This window comes from Salmo trutta, chromosome 28 (assembly GCF_901001165.1).
Source record: "Salmo trutta chromosome 28, fSalTru1.1, whole genome shotgun sequence".
NCBI classification, from domain to species: Eukaryota; Metazoa; Chordata; class Actinopteri; order Salmoniformes; family Salmonidae; genus Salmo; species Salmo trutta.
The window spans coordinates 24830125-24851079 of NC_042984.1; the positions used below are offsets into that span (position 1 = coordinate 24830125).

General features: G+C 42.2%; 1 protein-coding gene across 1 annotated transcript in view; it reads right to left on the minus strand.

The window, feature by feature from the left end:
• LOC115165849 (adherens junction-associated protein 1) overlaps positions 1–18976 on the minus strand; it is an 83924-nt gene extending 64948 nt beyond the window's left edge. The window contains exon 1 of the mRNA XM_029719278.1: positions 18050–18976. Within this exon, the coding sequence (XP_029575138.1) occupies positions 18050–18078 (29 nt within the window). The 5' untranslated portion in view covers positions 18079–18976. The remainder of the gene's footprint in view (positions 1–18049) is intronic.
• Between the last annotated feature and the right edge of the window lie 1979 nt (positions 18977–20955).

Genomic DNA, 20955 nt, shown 5'->3' on the forward strand with positions numbered 1-20955 from the left:
AACCTGGCTCGTGGGAAGTGACAAAAATCTCTTATAGGACCAGGGCACAAATAATAATATAAATATATATTAATATATTACATATTTTGTTCATCAAAAATTGTGAATAACTCACCACAGGTTAATGAGAAGGGTGTGCTTATGTTGGGTTGTATTGGAGAGAATCTCAGTCTTAAATAATTTTCCACACACAGTCTGCCCCTGTATTTAGTTTTCATGCTGGTGAGGGCTGAGAATCCACTCTCAAATAGGTATGTGGTTGCAAAGGGCATCAATGTCTTAACAGCACGACTTGGCAAGGCAGTATACTCTGAGCGCAGCCCTATCCGATTTGGCAGTGGCTTCTAATTAAATTACATTTTCACAGAACCGCTTGTTGCAATTTCGATGAGGCTCTCTGGTTCAGATATTGGTAACTGGTGTAAAGGGTGCATAACTGGTGGCAGGGAAGTCAGACGCAGGTGAGCAGAACTTGGTAAATAGCCGGAGCAGTTTAATAGTAAAACCAACGGCATAAGAAAATACAAAATATGGGTACAATAACCCGATGCGCACCAGTCAAACATATGTGCACATGCACTTACAATAAACAATACCACACAAAGACATGGGGGGAACAGAGGGTTAAATACACAACACATAATGAGGGAAATGAGAACCAGGTGTGTTAGAAAACAAGACAAAACAAATGGAAAATGAAAATTGGATCAGCGATGGCCAGAAGACCGGCGACGTCGACCGCCGAAACACTGCCCGGACAAGGAGAGGCATCGACTTCGGCAGTAGTCGTGACAACTGGACTGGAGGGATAATGAATCCAGTTGTTTGTGTCATCCGTTTCAGGAAAATACCTGCGTAATTGCGCACCCAGCTCACTCAGGTGCTCGCTATATCACATTTGACATTGTCTGTAAGCTTGAGTTCATTTGCACACAAAAAATCATACAATGATGGAAAGATCTGTGTGCTGTCCATGTTAATGCAGACAGAGAAGAGATCCAACTTCTTAATCATAGCCTCAATTCTGTCCAGCACATTGAATATAGTTGAGGAGAGTCCTTGTAATCCTAGATTCAGATAATTCAGGCAAGAAAAAACATCACCCAGATAGGCCAGTCGTGTGAGAAACTCATCATCACGCTAGTGGTCAGACAAGTGAAAATTATGGTCATTAAAGAAAACTTTAAGCTCGTCTCTCAATTCAAAAAAAAAATGTCAATACTTTGCCTTGACAACCAGCCAACTTCTGAATGTTGTAACATCGTTTCATGGTCGCTGCCCATATCATTGCATAATGCAGAAAATACACGAGAGTTCAGGGGCCTTACTTTAACAAAGTTAACCATTTTCACTGTAGTGTCCAAAACGTCTTCAACCTGTCAGGCATTCCCTTGGCAGCAAGAGCCTCTCGGTGGATGCTGCAGTGTACCTAAGTGGCGTCGGGAGCAACTGCTTGCACGGGCATTACCACTTTGTGTCATCAGTACAGATACCAACACATCTTGACTACCAAAGTCCATTTGATGTCACAAAGATGTCCAGTACTTTAAAAATATCCTCTCCTGTTTCCTGGCTTTCAGTGGTTCGCAGAAGAGGATGTCTTCCTTAATTGACTCAGTATAAACATAACAAACATACTAGGAGCTGTGCCAGGCCCGCCACGTATGTTGACTCATCCAGCTGTAACGCATAGAATTCACTGGCTTGTATGCAAAGCAGTAATTGTTTCAAAATATCTCCTGCCATGTCAATGATGCGTCGGAAACAGTGCTGTTTGATGAAGGCATTTTCTGTGTAGTTTTTCTGGCCTTTTCCCCCAGCATTGTCACAGCATTATCCATGGCAGCAGGAAGAATTAAGTCCTCCACAATAGTATGGGACTTGACTGTCCTAGCCACTCGGTAGCTCACCATATAAGACGCTTCTAGACCCTTCTTATTAATGGTATCTATTGCTTTTATACATGTCTTACTACTCAAAAGTCGTCTTAATTCTCGCCCCAAAAAAACTCCCGTGGCTTATTTTTCAAATTGTCATGTTTAGTTTCTAAATGTCTGCGCAAGAGTGAACGTTTCCCGCGATTGGATGTTAATTATTTGACTAGGCTACCTGTATTTGACTAGGCTACCTGTATTTGACACTGAACACTAGATGGCTTCATTTTATTTTTGGCAGTGAAACGAGGCTACTGAGGCGAGAAAAAAAATCACCCAAATGTATAGCCCTGTTAAAAAATCAAAATGGACTGTTTGAAAATGTGAATTACATTTTTATTTGGCGTACCCCCGACGACATTGCACATACCCCAGTTTGGGAATAGCTGCTCTAATTCCACTGATTTCAAAACTTGATCTTCCAGAAAGTGGAGAGCAACACTTATGCATCTCCACTACACAATAAAAAAAAATGTAAAGCCGCGTTCGACAGGATTACCAACACAGACTGACAAGCTCAAATAAATAGAAGCCTCCGAACTCATCTCTCAGCATTTCCAGCCCACTCATGACTAGTGGGAAGGTTGATGCCTTTTTCTGTGGCTTAACCAACAAGGCTCGTAATTAAACAATTTTATTCGTATTTACAGATGGCATACAAGTTTGTTATTAAGGCACATGAAAGTTCACATATTTGAGAAGGCATTTCTTCAAAACAAAACGCATTTTGATAAAACACATTTTTTGCGTTCAAACGACTCTCCTGTGAAGTCGTGACTTGCCACATGCGCCTAGTTTCCTGAATCGGGTCACATTTTTACTCTTGAACTTATTTAGGCTTGCCATAACAAAGAGGTTGAATACTTAGACTCAAGATTTCAGCTTTTCATTTTTAATTATATAAATTCCACTTTGACATTATGGGGTATTGTGTGTAAGCCAGTGACACAAAAACTAAATTTAATCAATTTTACATTCAGGATGTTAGACAACAAAATGTTGAAAAAGTTGAGAGGTGTGAATACCTTCTGAAGGCACTGTATTTGGTACCTCAATTCATACACAGCGAGGCAAATTCCTGCTTAGAAATATCATCAACAACAAAATTAAAATCTGCCAATACTGCCACTATTGGCTCTTCCCAACGTGGGCATGCCTCAAGGGAGGTCGCAAATTAGTATCAGTCTTGAATCCTGCTGTTGCTGTTTCTGTAAGCAGGAAGTCACCTCGCTGTGTATGCTGATGTAATAATGCTGAGTCTACCTTTAACACCGTTCAGTGAATCACAATTCTGACCAGTGGAGGCTCTTCAGAGGAGAGAGAGGACCATCCTCTCAGTGAATTTAATTAAAATTTAAATTGTAAAACATTAAAGTTATCCGTTTTAGATAAAACTAAATATAATCATGTCACCAAATAATTGATTAAAACACTATTTTGCAATGAAGGTCTACAGTAGCCTCAACAGCAATCTGTATGGTAGCACCATGGTGTAGCCGGTGGACAGCTTCCGTCCTCCTCTGGGAACATTGACTTCAATACAAAACCTAGGAGACTCATGGTTCTCACCTCCTTCCATAGACTTACTTACTTACACAAAAATTATGACAACTTCTGGAGGACTTCCTCCAACCAATCAGAGCTCTTGCAGCATGAACTGATTGTTGTTCACCCAATGAAAGGATCAGAGAATGAATCTAGTACTGAAAGCATAAGCTACAGCTAGCTAGCACTACAGTGCATACAATGTGGTGAGTAGTTGACTCAAAGAGAGAGAAAGACAATAGTTGAACAGTTTTGAACAAATGAATTTCTTCCTAAATGAAGCAGATGCAAGAGAGAGATGTTTACATTTTTTCCACTTTCAGTTTCACTTACTTGGCTAGCAAATGCAGCTAACTAGTTTAGCCTACTCAAACACCCTGCTTAAACAGAGAGATGCTATGTTAGCTAGCTGGCTATGACTATTCAATACAACACTGGAACTCTTCCAAGGTAAGCTTTCTCTTTACAAATGTATTGCCACCGGGGCCGGACACTAAGTGTTAAACTGCTTACTGACTGCACACTGTAATATTACGGCATGATTGTAGTAGGTTTACTAACTCGTTAGTTCTATTATCTATGCGGACTATGACGTTACTTTAGCTAATATGGTGACAACGATGTAGGCTGTGTGTAGCGGTTATGATATGGTTTGGCGTGTACATTTTTTTTCCCTGGTCACATACAGCTGTTGTGTTGTGCATTGAAGTCCATAAGTGAAGGGAAAAGGTGAGAGGAGGAGATGCATAGATGCGAGAAGGAATACACTGTGGCTGCTATGAAAGTTAATTGTGTTTACGCGTGATCAGGGTTGTATTCATTCTCCCGATTCTTTGAAAAAACATTTCTTAAACGGAAGCAAACGGAACAAAACGGTAATAAATACCAGAATTTGTCCAATCGAAACTCCCTTTTTTTCAACTGTTGGACTAATAATTACACAGGCAGGAGTATGCAAGGCGGTATTGAATTAATCACTGTCTGTCTATGTGTCACTGCCACCTCAAATTTTTCTCTCGACCAGTGTGCACCAACGTTGTAAACTTTCATTCACAGGCTAGGTTGTAGCAACCTCATGATGGGTATAGGGAAAATTTGAGTATCATGTAGTAACCTAAACATATCGCTGTTACATTGAACTGGGTGATTGGCATATGAATAGCAGTCATCCAATATGCTGTAATATAAATAAAATCAATAGAAATTAACAGCACTGACCGCCACTGATTCTGACTGACATTGACAGTGCTGTGCTACAGTACGAGGTCTGATCAACTCCAACACATACTGTGGCCAGTCTATAACTCGCTAATCAAATGTATAAGATCAGGCTGTGCAGCTTGGACAAACAGATGTATTTAAAAGGGGACCATTGCGCTCTCCCAGAAGCTTGGCTGGTGTGTAAAACCCGTGATTCAGACAAACCAAAGGTGTGATGGGTCCGTACTCAAAAATATATTTCATAAAGATTTCTTAATTTTGTGTTTTTTATTATTTTCATTGCATCAGGGATAGCGTATATAGACGTTTCGGCTTTGCAGCCTTCTTCAGTGTGTAGGTACAAATATTTTGAATTCAAAACAGCATTTGTAGGGAACACAGGTGAGTAACTGATGAGCAAGCTGTAATGGCATCAAGTCTATTGCCAATAAACACTGGCATATACACTGCTCAAAAAAATAAAGGGAACACTTAAACAACACAATGTAACTCCAAGTCAACTGTCCACTTAGGAAGCAACACTGATTGACAATAAATTTCACATGTTGTTGTGCAAATGGAATAGACAACAGGTGGAAATTATAGGCAATTAGCAAGACCCCCAATAAAGGAGTGGTTCTGCAGGTGGTGACCACAGACCACTTCTCAGTTCCTATGCTTCCTGGCTGATGCTTTGGTCACTTTTGAATGCTGGCGGTGCTTTCACTCTAGTGGTAGCATGAGACGGACTCTACAACCCACACAAGTGGCTCAGGTAGTGCAGCTCATCCAGGATGGCACATCAATGCGAGCTGTGGCAAGAAGGTTTGCTGTGTCTGTCAGCGTAGTGTCCAGAGCATGGAGGCGCTACCAGGAGACAGGCCAGTACATCAGGAGACGTGGAGGAGGCCGTAGGAGGGCAACAACCCAGCAGCAGGACCGCTACCTCCGCCTTTGTGCAAGGAGGAGCAGGAAGAGCACTGCCAGAGCCCTGCAAAATGACCTCCAGCAGGCCACAAATGTGCATGTGTCTGCTCAAACGGTCAGAAACAGACTCCATGAGGGTGGTATGAGGGCCCGACGTCCACAGGTGGGGGTTGTGCTTACAGCCCAACACCGTGCAGGACGTTTAGCATTTGCCAGAGAACACCAAGATTGGCAAATTCGCCACTGGCGCCCTGTGCTCTTCACAGATGAAAGCAGGTTCACACTGAGCACGTGACAGACGTGACAGAGTCTGGAGACGCCGTGGAGAACGTTCTGCTGCCTGCAACATCCTCCAGCATGACCGGTTTGGTGGTGGGTCAGTCATGGCGGTGGGTCAGTCATGGCATTTCTTTGGGGGGCCGCACAGCCCTCCATGTGCTCGCCAGAGGTAGCCTGACTGCCATTAGGTACTGAGATGAGATCCTCAGACCCCTTGCAAGACCATATGCTGGTGCGGTTGGCCCTGGGTTCCTCCTAATGCAAGACAATGCTAGACCTCATGTGGCTGGAGTGTGTCAGCAGTTCCTACAAGAGGAAGGCATTGATGCTATGGACTGGCCCGCCCGTTCCCCAGACCTGAATCCAATTGAGCACATCTGGGACATCATGTCTCGCTCCATCCACCAACGCCACGTTGCACCACAGACTGTCCAGGAGTTGGCGGATGCTTTAGTCCAGGTCTGGGAGGAGATCCCTCAGGAAACCATCCGCCACCTCATCAGGAGCATGCCCAGGCATTTTAGGGAGGTCATACAGGTACGTGGAGGCCACACACACTACTGAGCCTCATTTTGACTTGTTTTAAGGACATTACATCAAAGTTGGATCAGCCTGTAGTGTGGTTTTCCACTTAATTTTGAGTGTGACTCCAAATCCAGACCTCCATGGATTGATAAATTGGATTTCCATTGATTATTTTGGTGTGATTTTGTTGTCAGCACATTAAACTATGTAAACAAAAAAGTATTTAATAAGATTATTTCATTCATTCAGATCTAGGATGTGTTATTTTAGTGTTCCCTTTATTTTTTGGAGCAGTGTACTATCATCTGACTCCTCTATAAATTCTGCCTTCCAGAATCCACCTTTATTCACCTATAAATGATCAAGAAATCTATCAAACATATTGGTTAAATCTGATGTGGTCAGAGAGAGAAAATATGCATTCATAAAAGGATGTAGATCATATACCTCATGTAGCAAAATAAGGAAATGTTATAACTTTGTATGCCCTCAGACTTCTAGAACCTATGTGATAAAGTAATGTATAACTTGCTCTACAAAATAACTTAATTCTATGTTGGTGTTCTTGCAATAAGATTTATTTGGAAAAACATCCTGCGGCTTGAATGTGCCTTTGAGAACATAAATCCACTTTCCGACATTAAGATATCACCTCGCCAGCTGCGAGACACTTTAGAGAACAAAATAATTATATTACATTTACATTTAAGTCATTTAGCAGACGCTCTTATCCAGAGCGACTTACAAATTGGTGCATTCACCTATAATATCCAGTAGAACAACCACTTTACAATAGTGCATCTAAATCTTTTAAAGGGGGGGGGGGTTAGAAGGATTACTTTATCCTATCCCAGGTATTCCTTAAAGAGGTGGGGTTTCAGGTGTCTCCGGAAGGTGGTGATTGACTCCGCTGTCCTGGCATCGTGAGGGAGCTTGTTCCACCATTGGGGTGCCAGAGCGGCGAACAGTTTTGACTGGGCTGAGCGGGAACTGTGCTTCCTCAGAGGTAGGGAGGTGAGCAGGCCAGAGGTGGATGAACGCAGTGCCCTTGTTTGGGTGTGGGGCCTGATCAGAGCCTGAAGGTACGGAGGTGCCGTTCCCCTCACAGCTCCGTAGGCAAGCACCATGGTCTTGTAGCGGATGCGAGCTTCAACTGGAAGCCAGTGGAGAGAGCGGAGGAGCGGGGTGACGTGAGAGAACTTGGGAAGGTTGAACACCAGACGGGCTGCGGCGTTCTGGATGAGTTGTAGGGGTTTGATGGCACAGGCAGGGAGCCCAGCCAACAGCGAGTTGCAGTAATCCAGACGGGAGATGACAAGTGCCTGGATTAGGACCTGCGCCGCTTCCTGTGTGAGGCAGGGTCGTACTCTGCGAATGTTGTAGAGCATGAACCTACAGGATCGGGTCACCGCCTTGATGTTAGTGGAGAACGACAGGGTGTTGTCCAGGATCACGCCAAGGTTCTTAGCACTCTGGGAGGAGGACACAAGGGAGTTGTCAACCGTGATGGCGAGATCATGGAACGGGCAGTCCTTCCCCGGGAGGAAGAGCAGCTCCGTCTTGCCGAGGTTCAGCTTGAGGTGGTGATCCGTCATCCACACTGATATGTCTGCCAGACATGCAGAGATGCGATTCGCCACCTGGTTGTCAGAAGGGGGAAAGGAGAAGATTAATTGTGTGTCGTCTGCATAGCAATGATAGGAGAGACCGTGTGAGGATATGACAGAGCCAAGTGACTTGGTGTATAGCGAGAATAGGAGAGGGCCTAGAACAGAGCCCTGGGGGACACCAGTGGTGAGAGCACGTGGTGCGGAGACAGATTCTCGCCACGCCACCTGGTAGGAGCGACCTGTCAGGTAGGACGCAATCCAAGCGTGGGCCGCGCCGGAGATGCCCAGCTCGGAGAGGGTGGAGAGGAGGATCTGATGGTTCACAGTATCAAAGGCAGCAGATAGGTCTAGAAGGATGAGAGCAGAGGAGAGAGAGTTAGCTTTAGCAGTGCGGAGAGCCTCCGTGACACAGAGAAGAGCAGTCTCAGTTGAATGCCCAGTCTTGAAACCTGACTGATTAGGATCAAGAAGGTCGTTCTGAGAGATAGCAGGAGAGCTGGCCAAGGACGGCACGTTCAAGAGTTTTGGAGAGAAAAGAAAGAAGGGATACTGGTCTGTAGTTGTTGACATCGGAGGGATCGAGTGTAGGTTTTTTCAGAAGGGGTGCAACTCTCGCTCTCTTGAAGACGGAAGGGACGTAGCCAGCGGTCAAGGATGAGTTGATGAGCGAGGTGAGGTAGGGGAGAAGGTCTCCGGAAATGGTCTGGAGAAGAGAGGAGGGGATAGGGTCAAGTGGGCAGGTTGTTGGGCGGCCGGCCGTCACAAGACGCGAGATTTCATCTGGAGAGAGAGGGGAGAAAGAGGTCAAAGCACAGGGTAGGGCAGTGTGAGCAGGACCAGCGGTGTCGCTTGACTTAGCAAACGAGGATCGGATGTCGTCAACCTTCTTTTCAAAATGGTTGACGAAGTCATCCGCAGTGAGGGAGGAGGGGGGGGAGGGGGAGGAGGATTCAGGAGGGAGGAGAAGGTAGCAAAAAGCTTCCTAGGGTTAGAGGCAGATGCTTGGAATTTAGAGTGGTAGAAAGTGGCTTTAGCAGCAGAGACAGAAGAGGAAAATGTAGAGAGGAGGGAGTGAAAGGATGCGAGGTCCGCAGGGAGGCGAGTTTTCCTCCATTTCCGCTCGGCTGCCCGGAGCCCTGTTCTGTGAGCTCGCAGTGAGTCGTCGAGCCACGGAGCAGGAGGGGAGGACCGAGCCGGCCTGGAGGATAGGGGACAGAGAAAATCAAAGGATGCAGAGAGGGAGGAGAGGAGGGTTGAGGAGGCAAAATCAGGAGATAGGTTGGAGAAGGTTTGAGCAGAGGGAAGAGATGATAGGATGGAAGAGGAGAGAGTAGCAGGAGAGAGAGAGCGAAGGTTGGGACGGCGCAATACCATCCGAGTAGGGGCAGAGTGAGAAGTTTTTGATGAGAGCGAGAGGGAAAAGGATACAAGGTAGTGGTCGGAGACTTGGAGAGGAGTTGCAATGAGATTAGTGGAAGAACAGCATCTAGTAAAGATGAGGTCATGTAGGTCATGTAGTGAAGGTCATGTAGTGAAGTGTAATATTACCTGTGGAGTGAAGCGTAGTGCGACTCCTCGCTCCAAACCGGAAGTTTGTTAATGAATTGCGTTGCGTCAGGATTGAAAAAGTTCATCCACCACGCAATTAAGAACAAATTCTTATTTGCAATGACGGCCTAGGAACAGTGGGTTAACTGCCTTGTTCAGGGGCAGAACGATAGATTTTTACCTTGGTGATTTTATCCAGCAACCTTTTGGCTACTGGCCCATCGCTCTAACCACTAGGCTGGCTACCTGCCGCCCAAGGATACAGTGCCTTCAGAAAGTATTCAGACACCTTGACTTTTTCCACATTTTGTTATGTTACAGCCTTATTCTAAAATGTTTCCTCGTCAATCTACACACAATACCACATAAAGCAAAAACAGGTTTTTAGATTTTTTTGGCTAATTTACACTACCATTCAAAAGTTTGGGGTCACTTAGAAATGTCCTTGTTTTTGAAAGAAAAGCAAATTTTTGTCCATTAAAATAACATCAAATTGATCAGAAATACAGTGTAGACATTGTTAATGTTGTAAATGACTATTGTAGCTGGAAACGGCAGATTTTTTTATGGAATATCTACATATGGTAGGCGTACAGAGGCCCATTATCAGCATCCATCACTCCTGTGTCCAATGGCACGTTGTTTTAGCTAATCCAAGTTTATCATTTTAAAAGGCTAATTGATCATTAGAAAACCTCTGTGCCTCGACACAATCCTGTCTTGGAGCTCTACGGACAATTACTTCTACCTCATGGCTTGGTTTTTGCTCTGACATGCGCTGTCAACTGTGGGACCTTATTTAGACAGGTGTGTGCCTTTCCAAATCATGTCCAATCAATTGAATTTACCACAGGTAGACTCCAATCAAGTTGTAGAAACATCTTAAGGAAGATCAATGGAAATAGGATGCACCTGAGCTCAATTTCAATTCTCATAGCAAAGGGTCTGAATAGTTATGTAAAGAAGGTATTTCGTTTTTTTATTTGTAATACATTTGCAAACACTTCTAAAAACCTGTTTTCACTTTGACATTATGGGGTATTGTGTGCAGATTGTTGAGAAAAAAAGTATATTTAATCAGTTTAATGCTGTAACATAACAAAATGTGGAAAAAGTCAAGGGGTCTGACTAATTTCTGAAGGAACTGTGTATAAATGTAATTCTGTATCCCCACACGGATTAAACAAAGAACTAGATTTCAGCTCATTCCTTTTGGATAAGTTTAGACTGTTAGACGAGAACACTGTCCATATAACATGTTGCATATCATTTATGAGTTAGCCCCACATATTTATGAACGTCTGAGCCTAATGTCCTTTGTGGTAAGCTATCTCATGAATTGATATAATGTATCCAGGTGAGCAGACACCTACTGTAAGGCAACTGATTCATGAATGGTTCACGCCTGATTCCCTCAATTGCCCTTCGTGCTCACCTGCGTTTCCCACAAATGCTGTTTTTAATTAAAAAGATTTGTACCTACACACTGAAGAAGACTGCAAAACCTAAATGTCTGTGCACGCTATCCCTGATGCAGTGAATTTTTTTTTTTTTTATTTAAATAAAAAATGAAGTAAGCTTTTTGAAACATATTTTTGAGTGCAGACCCATCACACCTTTTGTCAAACTGAGATGTATACTGTTACATCAGGTGTTAATAGCGTGGTCCGAGCTGTTGGTGCCAGGCAGTGTGTGATGAAACGTAAGCATTTCACTGTTGTTTACAAAGCATGTGACAAATAACATTTGATTTGATTTTATTTACTGTCACTGCTGTGTGTCACATGGACCAGTTCTGCTCCCCCCTCCTCGTGGGTTTATCAGACTGCTGAGTGCAGGGTGTTAGTAATCACACACACACACACACACACACACACACACACACACACACACACACACACCACACACACACATAATCCTCCACAGAAGGGAAGCTCAGAGATGCAACACAGCCTTTTTTACAGCAAATGAGGATAATCACGCTCCAGAGGCTCCAGTTAATAACCCCCATAAAGGCTATTAAGAATCTGAATATCAGATTGAGGTTTACTTCATAATGCACTACAGCAGTTGATACATAAGTAAAGGGAGGTAGGCTACTTGGTAAAATCACACATAGTAAGTAAATAGCCTTGTCTGAGCTAGAATGCCCCATAGGCCTGAAGCCCATCTGTTTCTGTAGCGTAAGGCAGCTTGATGTCCACCCTCTGGACATGACGCTAGTCTAGACTGCAGTTTCTTTTAAATCTTACCTATATATCTCCTACCATTAGAATGCATTGACTTGATGTCTTACCAAGGTACATTTTCTTAGTGCACTGCCAGATAATTTTGCTTATTTTAACCTCCAAAAAAGCTTGATACAAGCGGGGTAAGATAAATGATCTTATATCTTAATAAGACAAATTATCTTAGTGCACTGGCAGATAATTGTTCTTACTTTAACCTAAAAAAAGGCTTGAAACAAGTCAGAATATCTTAAAACAATACAAATTATCTTGATGCATTTCTGGGTAAGCTAAATAAATCAAAACAAGTAAATGCATTTTCTTGGTGAGCGGGATCAACTCACAAGTCAGTTTAACTTAATTATCTCAATACAATAACATTTACATTCTTTGCAGTGTATCACGAGGCCTAACCCTAATAATATGTTGTTTCATCATTTTCATTGGGGGCATATTGAAAAGTAAGATTGCTTATGAACCATATATTGATATATTGCATAAGCCATTATATATGTGAAACTATGTGCACTGGGCTATTTTGCACACTCAAAAATAAGAGTTGTCAGGAAATGGTTAGGAAAAAATATTTAAATTCAGGTCCATAGAAACCATCCTTCTACGCAAGGCATCTATCAAACAACCAGTTACATCCCTTGGCTCATAGAAAGTTGTCAAAATCATAGCCATATATTTACAATGTGTAGGATCCATTGAAGACGCACTAAAAAACCAACCAACCCTTCACCCCCTCCCAAAGGATCTGGGCAGCCCTGCCAAGTCCTCCCCTCCAGCATCAGTAGCTGTCTGATCTACCTGACCATTGCCAGGGCTCACCGTAGGGAGTGTCACATGTGTGACTAGGTTTGCAAAGATTCCGTTAATTTACTAAAGTTTCCGGAATCTTCAGTCATTTTGATAATTAACAAAAAATCTACGGCAATCTATCGTAACTTAGGTTATTTATAGTTGAATACCTTCATATCTAGTATAAATGTATTATATCTGTGTTCATATTGTCCATGTATTTCTAGTAGATAGACCATATGGTTCAAGAGAAAATAGCCAAATTAATGAAAAAAGCATCTTATCAACAATGGCATTATTTTTTATTGACTCTGCAACTCTTCCAACTATTGATTATTTTCATAACTCTTTTCACAAGTTGGATGGCAAAACATTGACAACAAATACATATTGACATGGTAACATAAATACAAGTTTGTAAAAAAATATACACTATAAAGACAAAAGTATGTGGACACTCCTTCAAATTAGTGGATTTGGCTATTTCAGCCACACCCGTTGCTGACAGGTGTATAAAATCAAGCACACCGCCATGCAATCTCCATAGACAACCATTGGCAGTAGAATGGCCTTACTGAAGAGCTCATTGACTTTCAACTTGGCACCGTCATAGGATGCCACCTTTCCAACAAGTCAGTTCGTCAAATGTCTGCCCTGCTAGAAGTGCCCCGGTCAACTGTAAGTGCTGTTATTGTGAAGTGGAAACGTCTTGGAGCAACAACGGCTCAGCCATGAAGTGGTAGGCTACACAAGCTCACAGAACAGGACTGCCGAGTGCTGAAGCACATAGCGTGTAAAAATTGTCTGTCCTCGGTTGCAACACTCACTACTGAGTTCCAAACTAAGAACTAATATTTAAGCCTAAGATCACAATGTGCAATGTTAAGTGTTGGCTGGAGTGATGTAAAGCCCGCCGCCATTGGAATCTGGAGCAGGGGAAACGCGTTCTTTGGAGTGATGAATCACGCTTCACCATCTGGGAGTCCGACGGACGAATCTGGGTTTGGAGGATGCCTGGAGAACGCTACATAGTGCCAACTGTAAAGTTTGGTGTGGGAGGAATAATGGTCTCATGGTTCGGGCTAAGCCCCTTAGTTCCAGTGAAGAAAAAGCTTAACGCTACAGCACACAATGACATTCTAGATAATTCTGTGCTTTCAACTTTGTGGAAACAGTTTGGGGAATTATATTTTCTGTTTCAGCATGACAATGCCCCCATGCACAAAGCGAGGTACATACAGAAATGGTTTTTCGAGATCGGAGTGGAAGAACTTGACTGGCCTGCACAGAGCCCTGACCTCAACCTCATCAACCACCTTTGGGATGAATTGGAACGCCGACTGCGAGCCAGGCCTAATCGCCCAACATCAGTGCCCGACCTCACTAATGCTCTTGTGGCTGAATGGGAGAAAGTCCCCACAGTAATGTTCAAACATCTAGTGGAAAGCCTTCCCAGAAGAGTGGAGGCTATTATAGCAGCAAAGGGGTGACCAACTCCATATTAATGCCCATGATTTTGGATTGAGATGTTCGATGAGCAGGTGTCCACATACCTTTGTCATGTAGTGTATATATTAAGATTATTTCATGTTGAAGCCCTTATATTAAACACCAATGGTATTCACTAAGCTGAAGGTTCATATTTAGGATACATTTTTACAGCTTTGTCATTCTAATTTTTATTTTAAAATCACCTTATTCAATAATTTCATATTTCTTACATGTGATAATAATTATTACACACACATTTGATAATCTGAAGTACCCAAAAGGGCCAATATGTCTTGTGATAGATTACATAAAATCCTTGAAAGATACCAAAATTCTGGTAGTTTACTGGTAAACTTCAAAAGTTTCCAGTCATATACCCTCCTTTTGCAGCCCTATGTGTGACGTCCATGGAAAGAGCTCAAGCTAGGGCCCATTGATGCCAAGAAGGAAGAGAGTGGGAGGAATCCCTATTGGTTAAGACGAGCCAAGCACACATACTTACTCTATTATCCTATACCATCACAGTGAGGAGAAATATAAGGAGGAGTATCTTTAAATAGAACAAACCATTTGAGGCCACTTTTAAGACTATAAAATCACCTGGAAGCATGAAGAGCAGTGTGCAGCATTTTCCTTTTTATTTTTCACTTTTAAAACTATCAATATCTTGGGGCACTCCCACATACTATGCTTTTAGATCCCAGGAGAGAACCCTGGGGGTGATGGGATTCAAGGGAACAATGTCTACTTTGAGTTTATAGAATTTGAAACTGTTCACGAAGAGTCAATAGCCTATTCCGTAGATAAATCATTTTCATTCATCTTTAGTAGTAGTAACTTTGGTCATATAAAAAGGCACAAATAGGTGACATGCTTTCCTACCACATTCTTGCAGTATAGACAACATGTAGGCACATCTCCCTGTAGGCAACATATTAGATTAGCATAATGAGCAATGCTTTCGTGCTTGGTTGGTCAATACTGTGTTTAGCGCTCAGGCGTTTCTAGCCAGCCATATTTCCAGCCCAATGGAGGAATTTCTGCAGCAGAAGGTGTAGGAATTCGCTGTTACATTTGTAAACACAGAAAGTCCTCTTCAATAAAATCCTGTGCCTCTTTATTAATTTAATCAATAAAAATCAAAATGTCACTGTGTAAAACTAAAAGAAAACTATCAGCTGACGTTTGAACAAGGTCCAAAATGGCTCATTTGCAATCTACAAACATAGATGAGCAGATTACTGTAGCTACTACACTATGTATGTTTCCTGTTGCATTTATCATACAGCAACACATGGTGGTATTATTACACCTTCAGATGTTCAAATGAACTGCACCTCATGCACAATATACTCTCCTAAACACAGACACACATACACACACTGTAACACGCATAGTGATACAATCCAATGTTAGAATTAGGGAGGCTAAATTGTTGTGGCTATCCTCTAGTATCATGTTTCAAAACATAACCAGATTGAAAACACTGAATAGTAATAACACGATAATTGAATCTCTATGTAACGCTGCATCTCAAAATTCTCCGAATTGTTTCCATGATATTTCAGCCTGATTAAACCAGTTTTTATATAAAGATAATGAATGGCATTTTAAAGCGGGGCAGAGATCTCTAGCTCTCTACAGTAGCTGTGATATCATTGACCTGATCAATCATTCTAAAGGCTTCTAATTTCTGCATCTTCAAAAGCAATGCTCTGTTCAAACGTATTATCGTTCAACTGGGAAGTCAACCCTCAACATTATCCTTAATGCCTAATTAACATTGTTTCAGTGGGAAATAAATAACTGTTTAGTGATTAGAAACACAATTCAGCATGAAATTGTATTCTAATTAGTAGGATCCCTCCCACTCTGTGTTCATTGAATCACCTGAAAGGCTTGTTCACTCCCATACTATTATTTTTCTAATTAAAGATTATTCGGAATAAAACGCACCTCTTCTGCCTCTCACAGAGGGGGACCTGTCTCAACTAAACAACCAGCCTCATTCTATCTGAACACTGCAGAATTCAGTATGAATCACTGGCTGTGAGGCTTTAATGAAGTGATGTTAGTTGATGTTCAGTTGAGTTTGTGAGAGGGAGTAGCTAGTTCGTTAGAGGCATTTAACCAGCTGTGTGCTCTGAGTAACAAGGTGGGGCACTGTGCCACGGTGGATGTCACTTGGCTTTTGATACTTTCCGCTGCTCTTGTATCCGCTGTCGTAAACATTAACAGTATACATTAACATACTTGGCAAGAGGGATGTGCTTACATTAGCTCTGCTCTAATGTGGGCAGCCACAGGAACAAACTTCAAAGAATCTAGTGGTGATGAATGGTGCTATCTCATAGACATATTAGCCAATTCATTCATGCAATGAATAAGACCAAGCATGTACTGTAGGCCTATGGCCACATAATGGTCATATACAAGTAAAATCACCCATTGCAAGGGTTACTATAGCATAGTCTCTTTGAAACAGGGTTGACAGTTCTGGTACAACTAATGGCTTGTAATTCATACATATTTGACTTGTGTTAGGCAATGAGAAAGTGTGTGGGTGTGAGTGTGTCAGTGGCGTAGCCAGACATTCGTTGGTGGGTAGGCCTGCAGAAATTTGGGTGGGCCAAAAAAAGCTGATGAGTTTCTGAAATGTTCACATTTTGCCATTGGGGCAAAAATAACATTTAGCAATTGTATAGCTAATCTCATGCTATTCTACACATTTTGCCATGAAGCTGAGAGAAAATGTTGCTGTTTTAAGGTAAATTTCCTGCAATTCTACACATTTTGCCATGGGGCAGAGAGGAAAATATGCAGCTTTATAGCTCATCTCATGCTATTCCACACATTTTGCCATGAGGCTGAGAAAAAATATAGCATTTTTAAAGCTATAATACAGATGTGTTTAGTTTGCTAAATTAACAAATTAAATAGGCAGTGGCATGGCAAGAGCTTGGGACTATAAGGTTCTATCTGCATTTGTGTAAAAGAAAATAGGGGGATATAGTACTATATAGTCCTCTAAATACCCCAATTCATGTTGTTAAATTCAAAAGAATGCAAGTTAAAAATTCCTGACACCATTCAAACCAATAAAGGTTCATGAATGTAAAGCCAACTACCTCAGAATCATATTTTTGCAGATAGAACCTTATAGTCCCAAGCTCTCATTTTGGTGCATATAGCCATAGAAGCACAGTGACATATGCCTCAATGCGGTCATATTTGTGTCTTATTACGGGTGTGGCTTTCAGTTAGTTATTTTGGGCATTCCAGTTCATCTGTTCTGTTATATTCAATCAAATCTGACTGACCCAGTGCACTGCTTGCTATGAATTCTATCTGTTTGCATGTTTAGGTAAAAAGACAAATAATTCCCCTTTTGGAACAACGACATGTAAAGAGCTTATTTTTTTCTCAATTTGATTGGATAGTCCTGGCTCCCCAGTGGGTGTGCTTGGGCCCACCCGTGCTTACGCCGCCCTGGGCCCACCTGTGATTACGCCCCTGGTGTGTCAACCTATTTGCCAACATGGGCTTGCAGTCATGTAGCGCAGCAGCATGTACCTTTGGCGACCCCCAGCGTACGGTAAGTGAAAGTTTTGCTCAATTTCTCGTCATAACGCTGGAAACAGTCTTCTGTTGAAGCTCACAAAATCAACTCACACATTAAACATATTGAATGCACAATGTCAAAACCATTGTGCCAATAAACACACCATAGAACTATAGACACAATATTTATATTTCCCGTGAACCCTACAATCGATACAGTAGGCTAATATTCAATTCCAGCAGACGCTCATAACTCTTGCCATGGCATAGATTATGAAGAGAGAGCGTTCGATACGGGCGTATGCAAATTTGAAATAATAATATTTTGTAGATTAAATAACACCCTTGAAACTTATATAAAGCTAATTACATAAGGTAGAGACTAAATTATTCTTACCTGCGTGCAATAGACCGTTTTATCCACATTTTCTCAACAACAAGTCCGTTTTCCAGGTTTCCTCACATTTAGATGGTTTCCACAAAAGTCTATAGTGTCTAATACACTCAAGTGATGAACCTTACTCCAAATGTCATTAATGCAAACATTCTAAGGCTATATCCTTCAATATTGCGCACATAAAATTACTCCAGATATGATGTAAATCCTGCTATTACACCACCAAAGGCGAGATGATGCAAATATATTGGACTTCGCTTGTTTATTCTTACTTGGCAATTATCTTTCCTTCAATTTGATAAGGTTGATAAGGACGCACCGAGCCCGTGGACAGGTGGTCCGTCCACTGTCCGATTACCAAAAGGTGCCCGCTGACCACTTGTGTCGGTCAAACTTTGTCTTTATATAAATCATCGAATTTACTCCACTGGACAGTCAAAAGGCTGTGAAAAAGAACACCGGAAAGGCAAGGTGATTCGTCGGCGGCATCTGTGGATTCGGCGCTGAAAATGACCACGCACTTTTCTAAATTGCTGAGAGGCAGAGCATCGCAAAACATCGGGAAAGATAACAGTTCAAACTGGGTAGGCTATAACAATCAACCCCGAAAAGATGCACCGAAGAATTTCGACATGCAGACAGGTCACCTTTGGCCAAAATTCCACATTTCGTACATGTTTGAACAAATTAATGTAAGTAATAGGTTAAAAAAGAAAAAAGAAGCAGGAGACCAAGTGAGAAGACGAGTTCTTTTGGAAGAGTAAGTCTATGAGCGCGAGATGCTGCGCGCGGTGAGCGGTATAGGGGAAAATTAGCACTTGTCATTTGAAGAGAGAGTGCAGTGTTATCACCCGGTGCTATATCTCCCTGCCTCTCCGTGCCTTTCACAGACTAACAATCTGCCAGTCCTGCTTCGGCTGACACCCCTCTGACGTCATTTTAAAGTAAAATATGTGATATTGGAGACCACACTACAAACAACCCGCTGCTCTGGTCTGGCCCTCGGCTATCTGCACACCTGTATTGCAAGATGTTGGAGGTAGGCAACCTCCCATCACACTAGACTCAACATACTGAGTATTATGACCACAGACATATAAGTGAAAACATTACATATGACAAGCTCAGCTCTTGCGCGACACAGAGAGAATGAGTGTGGTGCGCTTATTTTGCACCTTGGGGTGAATGTGTCAAACAGGTGCAGTCAGCTGTTGAAATCACACCTGCTATAGCCTACATGTATGTGATTTGGACACAGCAAACAATTTGTATTGTTTGAAGGTGAGCTATGAGTCATATTTGTATCATGAGTCTGAACATTTGCAGGCATGAATATAAATGCATGAAGATTTTCAAGAGTGAGAGAGCACTGCGAATACCAATGGCTGTCTAGAAAGCCAGGTTTAGTGCATGAGAAGTTGCTCTCTCTCTCTCTATGGACTATCATAGTTGGCAGAAAACCAAACCTCTCTCTAATCAACAGTGCATCAAATGTATTGCAGATGTAATTGAAAAGTTGCAAGATGAGGACACCAGCATCACCTTTAATTGTATAAAATAGACTTGGTACAATACCCTTATTATTACGTTAGCGGGTACAGATCCACTGAACGAGTGGATTTGTCTGAGTAAACGCCAGTGGCTCCCTAGCAGATGGTTGTCATATTTCTCTCTCTCTCTCTCTCTCTCTCTCTCTCTCTCTCTCTCTCTCTCTCCTCTAAAAATGCTACTCTAAAAATTGGAGCTCTGAGTCCTAACTCGTAACTCTAATCCTATGATTGACTGGGCCATCACATTTCTGCCTTTATTTCTCTCTCTTTATCTCTGTGATTTCATTTATTTTGATTTCTCTCTCCCCCTCTCTTTCTCTCTAGTCCACCCTAACACATACATGTATTACACACACACAGTGTGTTTGCATTATGTGTGTGTCTGTTTGTGTGTGTGTGTTTGAGTATGTCAGAAAGAGAAAGTGTCTGACAGAGAGAGAGTGGGAGATAGAGAGAGAGCGTTCGTGAGGAGAACGCTGTTGTTTTACCTCAGAGATAGTCACTGGTTGCTGTGCATCAGTCAGACTGTGGGTGGTTATGGTTCACATGGAAGAATCATAAACCCAAACGCTCCTGGTGAAACAGCTGTTGTGTAAGTCATTAACGCCCCGCAATGAGGACTAGAATTAAAGGGAGTGGGATTTGGGCAGTGCAGCCTGTCTGCGTAGCTCTTCAGTGCCTCAGAATGGAATTTCTGTGTTCCGTTTGTGCTTAATAAAATTTGCTATCATTGGCCATGTCCCTGGAAGAGAATGGTATTTCATGAAATACAGAATATCGACTCTGAATTGCAACACCTGAGCAATATGATATTCCATCATTGCCTTTGGAGCTAGGGGATTTAGTTGTAAAGCTTTATGCATTGTGTTAAATGTTCCATAACTTCTCTGGGGCATCTGTTGCAAGTAATAACCATATTAGAGCTTTCTCAAACAGGACCAGTGTGGATGAAAATGGATTTCCTTACTGTATGCTGCGATGTAAATCTAAAACTCAGAGTAAATTCCTTTAAAATTGAGTAAATCTAAGGAGTTATTCAGAGGGAGTTTTTTTCCTCAGAGTCACAATGATGACCTTTTTGATGTATCTACTCATATATGCTTTTTTCTTTTCTTTAATATGGGACATTTTCCTGAATAATGACCACGTATGCATTGGTGTTATATTTCACAGCTTTCTCATTAGAAGGGGAGGACTGTAAGGGGTGCGTACTGGCGGCAGAGAAGTCAGACGCAGGAGAGCAAAAACTGTGTTTCCAAACGGTGCAGTTAAATAACAAAAAAAAACACCGGAAAACAGAACAATCAAATAATGGGTACATAACCCGACGCACACCAGGACAGACATGCACAAGCA